This window comes from Aplidium turbinatum, chromosome 4 (genome assembly GCF_918807975.1).
Source record: "Aplidium turbinatum chromosome 4, kaAplTurb1.1, whole genome shotgun sequence".
In the NCBI taxonomy this organism is placed as follows: Eukaryota; Metazoa; Chordata; class Ascidiacea; order Aplousobranchia; family Polyclinidae; genus Aplidium; species Aplidium turbinatum.
This window is the reverse complement of record NC_137475.1, coordinates 34,820,557-34,837,640: the sequence shown is the minus strand read 5'-3', so window position 1 is coordinate 34,837,640 and position 17,084 is coordinate 34,820,557. Positions and strand designations below refer to the sequence as shown.

At 39.4% G+C, this 17,084-nt stretch overlaps 1 protein-coding gene across 1 annotated transcript; it reads left to right on the top strand.

Annotated features, from left to right (window-relative positions):
• Positions 1 to 9,806: 9,806 nt before the first annotated feature.
• On the top strand, positions 9,807 to 15,749 carry LOC145769484 (uncharacterized). Its single transcript, XM_082581130.1, has 5 exons — positions 9,807 to 9,905; positions 10,496 to 10,544; positions 14,286 to 14,375; positions 14,559 to 14,719; positions 15,179 to 15,749. Exons 1-5 carry the CDS (start codon positions 9,840 to 9,842, stop codon positions 15,296 to 15,298), a joined length of 486 nt encoding a protein of 161 aa, XP_082437256.1. The 5' UTR covers positions 9,807 to 9,839; the 3' UTR covers positions 15,299 to 15,749.
• The last annotated feature ends 1,335 nt before the right edge of the window (positions 15,750 to 17,084 follow it).

Genomic DNA, 17,084 nt, shown 5'->3' with positions numbered 1-17,084 from the left:
AAAACTCAACACATTACTGTGTCTTCTTGATCAGGGCTTTCCAAACTGGGGGGTCTCAACCCCGCAAGGGGTCGCATAACGAACTTCAGGAGTCGCAGATAGTATGCTAATTTTACATAAAGTACTGCATATTAACACTTCTGTGCAAGGTGCTGTGAAAGTTATTAACTTTATTAAGAGTCGCGCAGTCAATAGACGGTGGGCTGGCGCAGCGGATAAGGCGCTCGCTTTCCAATTATGCAATCCTGGTTCGACTCCCAGCTTAAGCTGGTTGTTGACAAACACCGCTCACCTCTACCCAGGGTGTAATAAATTGGGTGGGCGTAGTTGCTGAAGTAAAGGCGGCGAGAGTAAGGAACTGGCCACCCTACTCTCGTTAGTGCCGAAGGCTTAGTATAATGAGAACCTTATCTTCTCATCCCCCGATGCTTGGATCAAGTATGGGACTCACCTTTACCTACTCAATAGACTGCCTGTATTTTTACAAATTTATGTGGTAAAGTGGAATCTGAGTTTAAATCCCTTTCATTGCATAGTAAAGTGAGGTGGCTTTCTAAAGTCAAAGCTTTAAAAAGGTTAGCTCATCAATGTTGAAAAATGAAGTCGTAACTTTCCCAATGGAATAAAATTCAGACTTAGTCTACAATTTTTACAATGACATCTGGCTTTTGAAATTATGTCAAATGTCAGATTTGCTTGAAAAACTGGATGAGTTTAGTTTGTCCCTCCTAGGAAAAAACATCAATGTTTTGCATTAAAATCTAAAAATAATGCGTTCATCAAAAAATTAAACATCTGGAAACAAAAGGTTTAAAATGATTTATTTAAAATGTCCTCATTTACTGAAAAGTTTTCGGCTAATAATGATGTGAAATGAAATGTTATTAACCCTCTGGTTGGCCTATTCATCACTGTCAAATCTGTTGAAACAGTTTCAGAAGTAGGCCTATTTTTTTTCCAGAATGGAACAAGATCAAATTAGATTGGATCCAAAACTTATTTGCAATGCAAAAACAAAGTAAGCCTACCAAGCACCTTTTTCTTAAATTTCAGGAAAAACTTGCAGATCTATCATCGTTGCAACTTCAAGCCGCAACACTATAAGTTACGGCTTAAATTTTTAGGAAAAAGGTTTTACGCTTTTTGACTGAATATTAAAGTTGAATATCTATCATTAGCCACTTGCTCCACCCGATAGTCTCAACGAGTCTGTAGGCGAGCAATCCCGGCGACTAAAATCTAGACACGCATTTGTACAGGCCCCCGCACAACTCTTGATGGAAACTGCTGAAGACCAATCCATCAGTGCGGCTACCTGGGCGGACCACCAATGAAGTTCGGAGCAGGAAGAACTCTTCAAGACTCCATAGTTTTATCTCCGACACCGGCCCCCACCCAACCTGAATGTTTTCACCAAGGAAGGCTTGAGTGTGGCTTAACCGCTTGCACACTGGGATCGGACCCCAGACAGCCACTTTCTCTGGTCCAGATCTTTACCAGATCGAGTACGGATCTGACTAGATCCTTACCACATCTGGGCCAGATAAAGTGGCTTTCTGGTACCATTCCGCTCCAACACGCACAAAAGGGAAATGGCTCCATCTGCGATCTGTGAGTGTGACAAGGAGAAACAAATCGCAGACTATACCATCTGCAACTGCGCCAAATGGTGTGCGTGGTCTGCGTGAACTGGATGACGAATCAATTCAGTGGCTGCTATGGACACCTGCCCAAATATCTAGACCGAGTCGCCGCCGCTGCTCAAGAGTGCTAAAAGGAAGAGCCCCTCGATCCTTTGAGTGGCGAAGAAGGTTCAAACGTAGACGAAGATCTGATTCAGCAGTAACTCCTGCCGTTTGTGTCGATGTAGGCTGTCTGTGCGAGTCAGCGGTTTCAACATTGACGGCAATCAAATCAAAATAAACTCACCGTTTTAGCCTAAGCAACAGTGTAACCGCCTTGAGACCAGCATTAATAAATATTAAGCCACGGCTGGACTAGCTTTGTGATGGCAGAAAGAAGTCGCACCTATCATACTGAATGAATGTGTTTGCTTTTTTGTGTTGTTTCCAATAGGCTAGGCGTAAAGTAATAGGCTTCGAGTACTGGCAGCTTGTTTTTAGTTTTCGTTCGAATTAAGCCTTTCAATAAATATCACAAATGTATATTTTGCACTGCTTATCATTAGAAAGGGGCCTCGAAAAATTATAGTAGATTAAAAGGGGTCGCGAGAATTTTGAGAAGTCCTGTTCTTGACAGTTTAAGCCTCACTTATTTGTCAAATCACCGTTCATTCATAGGTTGACACGCCAGTGTCGGAGCCAGATGAGAACATTGTTTGTAGCCTACTGTTTCTTAAGTCGTTGGTAATGTTTTTTAACTTTTAACTTAGCAGTGATAAAACCGGGTGATGTTTGTACATTTGATAACCCCAGGCTCAATTCGACAGGCCCAATTACATATTTGTGTGGGATTGATCCCCAAATAATGGACCAACTTTTTGAGGCACCCAATTCATTTAGCTTCGATTTTACTCAGTGCCTCAAGCGCGACATTTCAGTTTACAACTCTGTTACGGAAGAATAAGTAAGCTTATGACTACCAATAAAATTCTGAAGACTCGATTGATTATTGTGCAAAGACTTAGCCTACACTTGCTTGGCCAATTAAATTGTTTTCAGCTTTTCCAAATGACGTAGCCTAAACTGGAATTAAATCTATTAAATTTGCAAAAACCGGAAACAGAATAACAATATGAGCTTAGGAATCATTTGAATTTATTTGCATGGAAGAGTGGTCAAGACTTAGTAGGTTGGTGAGGTGAAGATTGGCTCGTTTGATATTGCAGCTTACAAATCACCAGTGTGGCTAAACTTTTATTCGAAAAAAGTCAACGCGATTACGTTATTACTTTTAACATTCCTCAAAGATTTTATACAAACAATTTCCAGACAAAATAAGACTCTTGTTTTTTTACCACTTAAGACAATGGTTTTCAACGATGAAGGAACTTGATAAGATCAGGAAAATTTTTACTATAGTACGGCCTAATAGGCTTTTAGTTATTGGGGTTTGTTTTCAAGTTGATACTGAGGGAAGCATTATCATGTTTGGTTAGCTCGTAAGACTATTTTGAAAAATAGACCCGAAGTGATGGTAATAAACTCATGTTCAGCAAACATTTAAAAAGCTAGACTATTTTCATCTTCAGTGCTATTGAATGAAAGCAATCCTTGATGTCGCCAGGTTTTAAATTCAATTACCGCTGACCTCGCAAGGGTTAATCAACCAGCTTATTATAACATAAACTATGTATTAAAAGTCGAAATTTGCAGTTTTTCAACTTGATATTTGGCACTTAAATCAAAATGGCAGTGAACAATAGTAAGGTTATTGAAAGCAAGCTGTTTACATTTTTTGAAACAATTTATTGAAGCAAAAACGAAACCTATAATTATCCCTTCCTCCTGAAAGTATTCATACACGAGTCTAAATCAATAGTGATGCAGAAGAATGAAATTACAGAAAGTTGCAACTGATTGGAAATTAAAAAAGATTAAGTGACTTGCGTTGTTCTGGTGACTATAGGCTACTAGGTTACCTCCTGATGATGATATACCTAGCTTTTATTACCGACGTTTCGTCAGTTATTTATCAAATGCCTGGTGAACAGTTTCACTCCGTTTGAATCAAAACATATGTTAAAACAATCTTCAGCGCCTCGCAAAGATCCTTTATTTTACGAAAAGTAAAATTACAATCCAATGATGATGGCGTATGAGCGATCTTGCCAGGCTAGATTGGAGGGCAGGAAATCTTCAGCCACTCAGCAGTCTCGTCGTCCAGGACCCTCAGAGCATGCGCACCGTGTGGAGGCCGGTGGGTTAGGCAGTGGTGGATGACATGGTCTGCGGTCTGTTCAGTGGCACCACACTCGCATTCTGATGAAGAAGCCAGGCCCCACTTGTGCATGTCCGAACGAAAGCGGCCGACGCCAGTTCGCATGCGGTTAAGCCTGACCCACGCAAGCCTTGCGAAAGACATCCTTGGTGGACGGGGATCGGCGTCGGGTATGAAGTCACGGAGCGTGGACGTGTGATTTTGCCACTCCGTGTTCCACATATGGTTCGTCCAGTGTGCCGCACTTAAACCAAGTTCTTCTGCGTTCTTAAGTAGTTGTTGTGCGGCAGGCACAAAGGGGCGTCTTGATTTCAGCCGCTGCTTTATAGGTGGTGGTCTCTTGAATGTTGCATAGAGAAGATGGTCGGGGTCCAAAGCGCGGCGAGCGAGAGAAATCGTGGCTCCTTTACGACGTAGCTCAGCGGGTTGGATGCTTGCTAGGATGGGTAGGCAGTCCGTTGGAGTGGGACGCAGGCATCCAGTCACAGTACGCAGTGCGTCGTTGATGGCGGTATCAATCTGGTGGGTGTGAGCAGTGCCGGTCTTTGAGGTGTGCAAACCGTGCGATCGCACAGGGCCCGCAAATTAGGGGGCCCGCAATTTACTCAGAAAATGCAGTAATTTTGTCATTTCCAATGGAAAAATTCAACAAGTGAATTCAACAAAGGAATTAGCAACAAGAAAGACTCAATGGGTGCAACCTATTTCGTCCCCTGAAAAGATCGAGAAAAAAAAACAACATGGCCGAAGTTGCTGATCGGAGTTGCCGCAAACATTTCAAATTTCTCTCGATCTTTTCAGGGGACGAAATTTGATTTTGTTAACTCCGATTTCAGGGTACGAAATCGGGGTACGAATTTTTCAGGGAACGAAATAGGTTGCATCTAGACTCAACATAGCTTTATTTCCAAAAAACGCCCAAGAATGCATGATCTTATTCTTTTGCTATGCCACTGGACAGCACCATTTTACAGTAGGATAATATTCATACCCAAATTTTGAACATGCTCTCAAAATGCCCCAAATTCAAAGTAATATTTCAAAATTTTCTGGGGGAGGCCCCCCAGACCCCCCGCTGCTGGGTGTCAGACCGTCAAACCACCCCCTCCCCTTTCAAAATAGGCCTCCCCAGCCACGCTACTGAGTTGAATCATTGTCATTGGGGCCCGCAAATCATATTCCGCACAGGGCCCGAAATACCCTAAGACCGGCACTGGGTGTGAGAACTACGACACCAGACCGGCGAGCAGTACTCAGCGGTGGAATGACACAAGGGCTAGGGTAGCTGTACGAAGAGTTTTAGCACCAGCTCCCCAGCCGGAACACGCCAATCGCCTCAAAAGTGCGACGAGTGTAGATAGTTTTTTGCGCAGTGACTTCAAGTTCCGGCGGTACGTGAGTGACCTGTCCAGGGTTATGCCGAGGTATGTAGGTTCGGCACAGTATGGTAGGCGTTCCCCATCAATGTTGATGTTTATCTCACGCTGTGCCTCCCGATTGTTAAGGTGGAAGGCCGCCGACACTGTCTTTGACTTGCTGAGCTGTAGCTTCCATTTCTGGAGGTATGCTGATAGTGTTTGCATGTCTTGGCTGAGGTTCCTCTCCACTGACTGCCAGTTTCCTGCTGAGTGCAGGAGTGCCAGGTCGTCTGCGTAAGCATATTTCCTGGAGATGGTGGGGGGGCAAGTCGTAGATGTATATGTTAAACAGGAGAGGAGCCAAGACTGAGCCCTGTGGGACGCCGTTTTTAAGTCGGCGTAGTCTGCTTTGACGACCGCTACCGGTTGTGAGGGTAAAACTGCGGTTTTGCACAAGTTCCATCATCATATGGACTATGTGTCTGTCAGGGAGCAGACGGAGTAACTTGCAGGTAAGGCCGCTATGCCATACGGTATCATAGGCAGCCGTGAGATCAACAAACACGGCGCCAGCCTTCTTCTTAGCCGAGAAGCTGTCGTCAATGTCTTGGGTCAAAAGTGTGACCTGATCTACGGTTGATCGTCCGTGTCGGAAACCAGCTTGTTCACGGGGGAGCTGCGGATCTATTATTGGTTCGACACGGGCGTAGATGAGTCTCTCGAGGATCTTGAAGGGGATGCAGAGCAGTGAGATTGGAAGGTAGCTCTTCGGGTCCCCTGGAGGCTTATTCGGCTTAGGAACTGCAACCGCAAGGGCTCTTCTCCAGATTCTGGGAATTCTCAGGTGGCACAAACAGCAGGAAAGGCAGTTTTTTAACCAGGACTTTAAGGAGACATCAGCATGGAGTATCAGCTCCGGGCAAAGGTGGTCAGGGCCCGGTGCTTTACCTGGCTTTGTGTGCTGAAGGGCGGCGGAAAGTTCTTCCGGGGTGAACTCACCCGAGATGTTGTCCCCATCTGGGGTTGTTACCCTCCAGAGGTCCGTCATTTCTTGCAAGACGAATCTATCTGATTCACGGTCTCTCGATTTGTATTTCCCGTTCTCCACAAGTTGTGAGGCGATGGAATTTGCTGAAACGGGACATTGTTGAAGAGAGGCACGTGATCTGCCAGTTAGGTTGTTCAGTGTACTCCATGCTATGCGGCTGGAGTGCGTGAAGTCGATTGATTCAACGGCTTCTGTCCAGCGCTCCTTTCTCTTTGAGTCCAGCCTTGCCAGCAGAGCTGTGGCTGAGCTGTTGGTGTCATACATGTGTCATACAGGTGTCACGCAATCCACTGATTTGACGAGACAGGCATGATAAGTTCTCCAGCATATCAGTTTAATCATTAGATAAATAAAATGGTACAAACGCCGGGTGCAAGTTAAACTACGCAGATCTTTCAAAGTGAAACCAAACGCAATTTATGCACAAGAAGATTGAGGCGCCAACCCAACAATCACCAATCAAGATATTAAGAACTTTGAAGTTGCAGACCTTCTACGCACCAATGCCGACCACAAGATCAACTTTGAATAAACGGAAGTCTTAGATAGAGTAGAACTAAAAATTTTAGAAACAATACTTATAAAAAAAAAGATTTTCGCACCTCATTTAACAATTAGGTATCCCTTTAACAACTAAGTATCCCATTATCTCATTAACTATCCTCAACTAATATCAAGACACCTATTTGTACCATCTAAGATTCAACTGCGTTACTACACTCATCCACCAGTCCTTCGTTCTAGTGATGCAAGAAAACAAATGATCGCTCACTTATAGAATGGGCATTGATGTAACAGTAATAGCACATTTTGTGACCTCATAGTTTACAGTATCTTTCTCTTGTCACGTCAACAACGACGACGACCTGTACACTATCAAGCCTTCAAGGTTTAGGCTACTCAGTTCTTTTGAGTTCCAGCACTATTTACTACCAAAGGTTTGTTGCACCAACTTTCGCCATGCATAAGTGAGGATTGGTAGCCTACTCTCTGCGGTGTGCTGGTGGCAGATAAGAATCGCTCGGTTAAAAAGTTACCGAGTTTTTCTACTCAATGTGTTATCATATTTAAAATATTCAATTTAAGAGCAATCCGAAGTGGCTTAGCTGTTTCAATTTCGAATATTGAATGGTTAATGTAGGCTGGAGAGGTTATGGCAATTCTGTACCAGCCAATGTTAACAAATATACATTTGTAAAAAAAAAATGAAAAAGAATATAATAGCGCACCTTGGCGAAAATACTGCTTACACCACTGCCTACAACTACAGTATATGCTGATACACAGCATGTTAGTTAATATTTAATGACTTAGCTCACTTACTGTGTATCTAGAATATGTTTTTTATGACGATAGGGCGTGGGGTTTTGTGAACAACATCTTTCATCATCATCAAATAGTTGCTGTACCCATGGCCATGCTGTACCGTATTTCAAATAGCCCTAATTTAGAAGTATAACTATTCAGGAAGCAGTGGCAATCGAGTTAAATGAATTCAATAAAATTAGTTGTGCGTTGTTGACAATGAGAAACTGGATTAAGGTATTCTTTCAAGCATTTGCAATCTGTTCTGCTTCTTCGCTGTAAGAAGTAGAGCTGTTCAAAGCGAATATTTTTCTCGAAATAAGATTTGACGATAAATGTGGTGTCGAAACGAAACATTTTAAATTGTAATGCAGTAGGCTAGCCTATATTTCCAAACATCTCCTGCTGAACAATTGTAATTATCAGGCAATAGTTTCGTTTCGAATTCTCAACGAAATAAACTTGCCTTTGTTTCGAAATGTTTTGGAAACGTTTTTGTTTCCTACAGCCTGAGCAAGGAGAAACCATTAAAGGGTAAGCAGGCAAAAAGGATGCGCTCAGAAACTATATACATTCAGAAAAGCAGGTCAGCTACATTTTTACTGTTCTTGTATACGACAAGCAAGTCAACCCTATGTCAGTAAACCAACTATGCTGGTGATTAATGTTTGTATTAGCCAGAGATAGCCAAGACTTGTCTACTTGTTGGTGAGTTCGTCTCTGACGAAGAAGCTGAGAGATATTTCAAATATCCAATTGAATGCTTTTGATGTTGATCACAAAGTTTTCGTCAAATCATAAAAAGTGAAGTCAAGTGTGTTTTTATTGCTATTTTAAACTTGATGGCATTTGCCCATTCTATTTAGCAGCAAAAACTAACCGATACAATCGAAAAACGCGTTTCATTTTAATTAATATATAGTCTCGTGTATAAGCTTTTACATTCCAATTAGGGTTTGAGGATAGTGGAGAGTTTTGGTAAATGGAGTGAATCACAGATTTTAGTGTAGGAATGAAATTTTAAGACCATTAGAGACCTGGAATTGAGGTAGTGAAGAACTTTGAGGAGTTGAGTGATTGGAGTAATCGTTGAAGGAATAGAAGTTTGAACAATTAGAGATTTAAGAGGTTGCAATTTGGGAAAGTAAACATGTTTGGGAGATTGGAAGAAGTTGGTGGGAGAAGGGAATCTTGGGCAATGAATGATGTAAATTATTATTTACTTTTTCAAATTCCAATTTTCAAAATCTTTAATTACTCAACTCACCAATTAGATGACTCAAAGTTTCATTGCCTCCTAATCTCTACACGACTTTTTAAAGGACTCCGGTTCGACACCGCTTCAGTGCACGCGGCTGTATCTCGGCAAAGACACTTAATGGTATGTCAAAATAAGGGGAGCAGCTGACTCGAAGACTATAATGCCTCTTTCCTGCATTTTGCTGCTTTGCATCTGTGATTGCAGGGTAGGTTACTATACAGTATATTGCTGCAATAGGCGCAAAATAAAACATAATTATTATTGTTATTATTCTCGGTTTTCCTAAATCCAAAATTTTCTAAATTCCAACTTATGCAAACATTTTGAAATCACCCCTTTTCCAAAGTTCCAACCTCTTACCGCTATCGGCAATTCATGATTGACGTCAATGGCTGTTTACTTTCCTGACAGAAAAATCTGTCATTTCTACATTGATTCAACGTCTGCGGACGTCAAATTATTGTAAAAATTACAGATTTTGTTGTCTGGGTAGCGATCACCATGAGGACCGAAAATTTTTTTTTGGGCCACTCAATATCGTGAGTAGCTCGAAAATTGGCATTACTTCGATGCAAAGTTTAGCATTGATGTGTCTTATTGATGGAATATGTATTCTTAGTTTGGAAATGTAGAAGCAAAAAAGAGGAAAACCAAAGAGAAAGTGTTTAAAAAGGAAAAGAAAAGATTTAGAGAAATCTTGAAAGTGTAAAGGAAAAATGTTCCTAGCCGCTGATCCCTCCGAAGCGAAAGAGAACAAGAAGGCAATTTTCATACACGTCTCTTCTTACACCCCACACAAAAACTTCCTGTTGTCAAAGGAAGATGCCGTAGAAATAAATTGAAACATGCTAGGATCATTTTTCATATGCACTGCATTTACAACATCTACTGTGACTTTAACACTATTGCAATATTTTTCATGGCGTACAGTGTTTATGTTGGTATAGTTTTTTTGTACTTTTGCGAAATGCAAAGCAATGTTCGGCTTACCTTTTTTGGATTTGTATGCTGCACGTTAGTTTCCCTTATAGCGGTAAGTTAACTTTCACTACACCAGAGTTAGATTAATTACATGTTTTTCAGTTCAATTACATTTTAATTACACCATCAAAAATTTTAATTATGTTACAATTACGTTACTCTGAAATTTTCAAATTATATTTATGACTACAGTTACTTCCAAATGTAATTAATTACACGTTTCAATTACTAAAATTAAACGTTTCAGTATTTTGGTTCATTGATAATTTTTACAGTTTGATTTTATCAAAGACAAGTAGAATTGTATTTGTAATTTGGACCATATTTTTTTGAAATTACAAATAAAATTACAAAAAGTCCTAATTACATGAAAATGTTTAATTAAGTACATTACTGGACGTAATATATTAATCAATAAAGCTTTTTAAATAGCAATATTGACAAACAGTCTACGAACAGTAAAAAACAACAAGCTGTTACTGCAGCTAACTAATAATCTTTTGTAACCTGCATGTATGGCTTTTAAAAAGGTTATATACTGTAACGACTATTAGGTCCTGTAACTACTAACTAGGTCCAACTAGACTACTCTCGTGTCCAACTTGTACCTCAACTAAGGTCTTATGTTTACGCTTTTTTTAGGCAAAACAATGGTGCGCTCAAGAAGATGGAGATACGTTTCTTTGCATCGGTAAACTTGTGGATGACAACGCTTTCTTCAGAACCAGGCTATCTATTTTTAATGACATTTTTTTGTTTTTTAATGATAAAATGAAGATTTGATTTTGATAAGCACCTACTGAAGTCACATTGAACAAAAAAAAAATTTCAGAGCACTGTAAACAGCAGTACAATGAATCTTAACCCTTTATTGCACATTACAGTTGGGGGATGATTTTTTGCATAAATCTTACATTTTTAGGGTCCATTGAGGTTACTTAAAGGGATTTTTTATTATTTTTTCATGAAACAGGTGTAGGCCTAATCGTTGAAATATGACGTGGTACCTAGAGGTACCACGGTGCTTCAAAGGTAAATTTTTATTTTCGATTTATATTTTGAGTTTTTCTAAGTCTCGTGTAGAAACGAATAGAACGAAGCACAATTGCAGTGGTTCCGTTTGTACTGAGCACAAGAATGTTGCTAATTCAGCATCAAAATTGAAAACACGCAATTTAGGTTGTCAAAGATGGATTACCAGACAAAATGCGCTATCACAAGCAACTACTGCTACTTAGCAACTTGAAATATCGCAGTTGAATAACAAACTTGACAAAGCACGTTCAAGTATAAAAACACTAGAATGCGTGTTACAAATGCAGAAAATCGACATAGAATACACAAGTTCATTACAACTGCTGGTGGAAAGCTTGGAAGCAGTTGCGGCCATTCACGTAACACAAATAAATTCCACATTCTAGACACATGTTGTTCGTGCGGCCGTTGCGACAATGCTTGCAACGTTGCTTATTTTTCTCCCCTTTCTGCATGGCATGCTTGACAGGGCCATTTGAGGTCTTGCTGTATTTGACCTTTCTTTGAGTAAGAATAGCACTGTCTGGAAATGCTCGTTTTCTGTTGGAATAGTACCCAATCAAAGTTCTAGCAACAACCCTTCTAAATGTCTTCAAATTAAGTTGGTCACTGCTGTCGTTTTGCAACTTGGTGTAAACAATGAAAGCATTGTTTACAGCAATGTCCAACATATCAAATACCACGCGAAGGTAGTATTTGATTTTCGAGCGGTGGTCAAATTGGTAGGTCACTTTTTTCTGATTCATAATGTCTACACCTCCCATATACTCATTGTATCTTTTCCGAACAGCAGGACAAGAGATAGCAACTCTGTCACTAGAACCTTTCTTCTTGTGGTTGGCTACATGCAAAGGCAGGGCAAACAAAAACTTGGACAACAAAAACACACCTTTGTTATATCCATCTATTTTAAAAAATTGACACTTCCACTAGAAAAACAAGCAATGTTTCCTTTTGTCATTTCTTTGTTGGTAGGAACCAAGGTTTTGGGCAGGTTTTTACGATTTACTCGTACTGTACCTGCACTATATATTTTTCGTTTCAACAACTCCTGTTGAAGAGCTGGTGAATTAAAAAAGTTGTCTATATAGACTTGACAACCAAGATCCCGGATTTTTTCAGTGAGCTGCAAGAAAACTCCTTTACCCAGACCATGTTCAACTTGGCCTTTCTTTTTGCCAGTGTACAAGTCAAATTCATACAGATATCCTGATTTTGAATCGCACCGACACCACATTTTGAAGCCCCATTTTATAGGCTTTCCTTTCACATATTGGCGTAAGATATTGTGCCCTTTGAATTTAATCATGTGCTCATCGATTGCTTGATGCTCACTTGGTGATAGAGCTGCCAAAAAGGAACAATTAAAGTGATCTAAAACAGGCCTTAGCTTATAAGCTCTGTCATGTTTGGGGTCATCACGACTTGTCATAAATTGATTGTCATTGAAGTGAAGATACGCATGAAGCTCTTCAAATCTTCTCAGTGGCATTATGTTTGCAATATAGGGAACAGCAAGGTCAGCGTCACTGCACCAATAGTCTCGCAAACAGGAATGAACGTGGTAACCCATGACTATGTGCATTCCAAAGAACGCTTTCATTTCTTCCAAGCCTACAGAAAGAACATGGCCTTTCAGCTGACTATACAACATAGTCTGAGGGATTACAATTTCTGTTAAAACTGTTCAAAATTTGCAATGGAGTCAAAAATTTCATATGGAGTTGAATTATTATTCATCACATTGTCAAGAACTTGTCCATATTGATAATCAGATAGGTCATCATCTCTGGAGAGGCCAGCTGCTTCGTTCAGAGGTACTTTTTTTCCAGAGAAAAATATTTTTATTTGATGTAATTGGCACATCTTCTGTTCGACTGTTAGATGGTACATCATCCTCTAGTTGTGGTGCATCTGGTGGGTCAATAATAACTTCAATCGGCTCGTCAATACAGCCAGTGCTTTCAACTTGTACGACATCATTTTCCAAAAATTCTAAATCTTCTTCATCGAGAACAAGACCATCTTCGTTGCCGCTTTCATCACAAAACATTAGCCTATTCTGTCTATTTCTGCCTCTTTCAAATAGAACACTTTACTTTGTGACGACATCATACAATGTAATAGAAAATATATGTAGCCTACTATTATGCAAATACAAAGGGTAAATAGCCTACAACAAAACAAGCAATAATTAAGCATTTTGTTTTGCTCTCTTGACTGTGGCATAACAAATCCCTCAAAAATATAGCCTGAGTTCAATTTGAGTCCTAATTTTCATCCTGAAATAAATTCCTAAAACTGAAAAGAACGCTTAATTCACCATAAACAACAATAATGACACTCTTTGTGTAAAGAAATACTTTCTAGTTACATTATGAAACAATTACTAAAAAATATAACAGCCATTCAATTGAACAACCATAATACGGCCATTGCTACCCTTGAGGCACAGTGGTACCTATAGGTACCAAGCAAAAAAAAACGTTCTCACTGCTGACTATGTCAAAAAAACGTTTTTGTAAGTTAGAAATATCATCTCGATACCCTTGCAAGATGATTAGTTCAACTTTAGTAAACAAAAACACTCAAACCTTTTCACAGCATAGCCTAAAAGCCTGTTACTTCAACCTGCTAAAAAAGCAAAAACTCAGACACCGGTATCTAGCGAGGTAGCCACTTTAACAAGTCGAATTGCGACCTTTCTAGCACTCATCCAGAGAGTTAATGCTTGTTTTGAACTTTATTTGGTAATTACAGAAGAAAAAGAGCAATAGCAGTGGTGGGAATCGAACCCGCGTCAATGAAATGACTACTTTCTAGCCCTAACCCTAACCCCTAAGCCAACCAGCTGACAAAAAATCTAGCGAACACGTGCGCAGAGTTTCCGAACTTTTATTTAACTTTAAAGTGCGCACTTTGGGCTAGATTTAAAACTTTGGACTGACTTGATAGGTAAAATACTGCTTGCGCAAGAGCAAAATTAACTTGTGGTACCTACATGTACCAGTGTACTTAAAAGGGTCACATTGGCAATATATCTACTCCAGAAAAAGTACCTTTGAATACTTAGGTATTTAGATATCATGTTCACTTTTTCAGGTACAAATATCTTGGCATTGCGTTTACTGTTTAGGTACTTTATGAACTGAATGCTTTGAGTTTGGCAGAATGTTTTTAAACAGAAAAAAAAGCTGTAAATTATTTAAATACTTTAGTTTATTGTAATTTATAAGACAAGCTGTTTCATAAAACTTGGCACTTCTACAGCATTGTGACATTGGCTACTGACGTTTTATATTAAATTAATCGTAAACCAGCAACTCGTTTGGCCAAAGAAATGTGAAAATCACTGGAGACATGTAAAGTTGTTCTAAAACCTATTTCCCTTGTGCAGATACCTACTACAAAGTTGGATACTGCTGTGATTTTGAAGATGGGTATTACACGCATTGCTGCCTATACGACAAAGTGTGGGCCTTGTGGTGTAAGTGAAATGCAAGCTTAAGCTACTCTATTTAATAACTTGACTGATAAAGGATGTTTTTCATAAAAATCGTAAACAATGATAATATAATTAATTGAAAGATGAACCCATAGCTAAGCTATTGATACAAAAATTAATTTTAAAAAATCAACGTAGTTTTGTTTTTGTTATTTTGTTATAAAGATTTTTGGACCGGGATCTTTCTTTTTCTGTGTGTCATTGGAGGGTGTGTGGGATGCTTCATGAAGATACGAAATCGAAATAACAATGACGGAAGCAGTCATACTTCAGAAGTAGAGCAAGTTGTCTTTGTCACACAACAACAGCAGCCTCCTCCAGCGCAGGTGGCAATTGTTTTATTGTTTACGATAAAGATATTTTAATAAACTGTTTGTGAAATTAAGGTTGGCAGGTGAGGTTAAACGGATTGTCTTTCTTTTGACCATGCTTCTCTGCTTTCTGTACAATAGTTAAAATAAGTCGATTTATTGAATGAGTGGAGGCGATTGCAACAACAGTAACCCACTAGTCACGTAAATAACACAGATTACAACATTATGCTGAGAATGGTTCTGACTACTAACGCTGAGATGGAAAAGAAAGACCACAAGGTGGGCAGAATCAGCTTTTCTCCACGTGATTTTCTCCCCTTCAAAACATGGTTTGACTAGGGACGGGTTTTGACAACCGCTCGGCTTAAGTCGGTACAGTGACAAAACCAACAAAGAGTGCAAAATGATCAAAAGAAACATTAGTCTCTTAACTTTTTCACGTTCGTTCTCTTCAAAGTATATCCATTTTAGGTTGTGCAGACAATAGACGCCCCTCCATCTTACCAACAAGTGGAAACTCAGGCGGTGGGTTCGCAGCAAACGGAGTATGCAAAATATGGGACTTCTATCGATAAACCTCCCCTTGAGTGATTATCTCGTGTCTGATTAAAACGCCCTGCAACCTGAAAAAAGATATAAACGTTTCGAATTGTTAAGCGGTGTGTTATGAAAATCGTTGTGTTTATATTTACGAGTTAAAATTACTTATTATATCACTGCATTTTGAAATTTGAACTGCTAAAGACAGCGTGCAATAAGAAAAAATATGAAACAAGCATCATGACAGAAACATGACAGATGAACGATTTTTAATAACATGCTGTACGTCACATTGGACAGAACAAGTTTAGAAAATTCGACAGTATCAATGTTTTCTGTTTGAGACTATGATAGGCTATGTACAAGTTGTGGGTTACGTATATAAGACTAGTGCTGATTAAGTATTTTTAAACTTCGAATGCTTGTTAGAAAATTGTATGTCTTGTAAGAAAAAGAATAAACTGCAATGTAAACGTCTAACCTGAAACGCTGTTCGATGAAATATAAGGCCATCGAGTTCGGTGAATGTGTTTATATTTTTCGAAAGAACGCGGTTTCTCAGCATTAACAACCAACGAAAATAAGCCTAAGCCCACGACTAATAATCTATTTCCGGTCAACTTACCATAGAAAGTTTTACCACTGTTAACTTTGCAACGGCAAAAGAAAAAGTTTCTCTTCGAAAACAAAAGTAGACAATACAAACCTCTACAAGTTTGCGAAACTGCCAGGATTAAGCTCTCAAAGATGCTGTTTAAGTCCGAGAATAAAGATTTCCGCAATCAATCAACCCTTTGTTACTCAGCTTGCGCCAAACTTCTACTGACAAACGTTTGGGCGTCTACTATGAAATATTGCAGTAAAATTACGTTAAAACATTTATTTGTATAAAAAGAAGCAAAATGTTGATAACTTAAAACACGACATCGCATAAATTACACTTTAATGTGTTATCGACGGAGATGCATAAAGGCCACGACAACAGCAGCACTTCTCCTAAATTTTAAAGAAAAGTTATATAGGAAGAAACATACTATAAAAATTTACTAAAATAAATCCATTGTAAATACTGGCATGTGACATCGAACGATTAGTCAGCGATGTGAGTTAAAATTAATTTTTCTGACAATTAACCTTTCTTGCAGAAATTCGATCATCCAAATAAGCTGAGTCACTGCATTTGCTCACTTAAAGCGAGACGAGCGAGCAAATGCAGTAACTTGCAATAAAGTCTGCCAACCATATAATCTGCTTTGCTCTCGTGGTTAGTGCTTATACTTCAAATTGATTTGGTTTATTCATGGCACTTATGTTGTGCTTTGAAACATGGGTTGAGGATTCGGATCGAAAACATTTGACTTCGACTCCACAATCTTTAAGTCCATCTAATCTTTGACTCCACAACAGTACAAACGGCTATGGAGATGACTTTAAAAAAACGTTAATCTACTAGAGGTAAAATTTTCTTCAGTTGTGAAATTAGAGATTGGAAACATAGAAATACCGTAAAAAATATCAGACTTACCTTTCTCAATATCTTCTCAGAGCTTTTAGCGGGTAGGTTGGTTGGTTGGTTTTGAACTTTTATTCTCGGACTGACAAAGCCTATTGATAGGTTATTTCTGGTAGTTTCGCATACTTGTAGAGGCTCTTCACACAGGGCCGGTTACCGAGATTTGCAGAGTGAAGTTTTCCGATTGTTGAAGTGTTGTTGCCAGGGAATTATTCCATCCACTTGATGCCCTCTGAATGGAGAGCTGTCCTGAAATGCGTTGCTCAAGCGCACACCCCGAGAGTCAAACCAGCGCCGCGTGATCTTGAGCCGGGCGCGTAACCA

Excerpts from the sequence above, each read along its gene's own strand:
- LOC145769484 (XM_082581130.1), top strand. The coding sequence starts at position 9,840 with ATGCAAAGCAATGTTCGGCTTACCTTTTTTGGATTTGTATGCTGCACG. Across the intron at positions 9,906-10,495 it reads CGTTAGTTTCCCTTATAGCG|GCAAAACAATGGTGCGCTCA; the intron begins GTAAGTTAACTT and ends CGCTTTTTTTAG. Across the intron at positions 10,545-14,285 it reads AGATACGTTTCTTTGCATCG|ATACCTACTACAAAGTTGGA; the intron begins GTAAACTTGTGG and ends TCCCTTGTGCAG.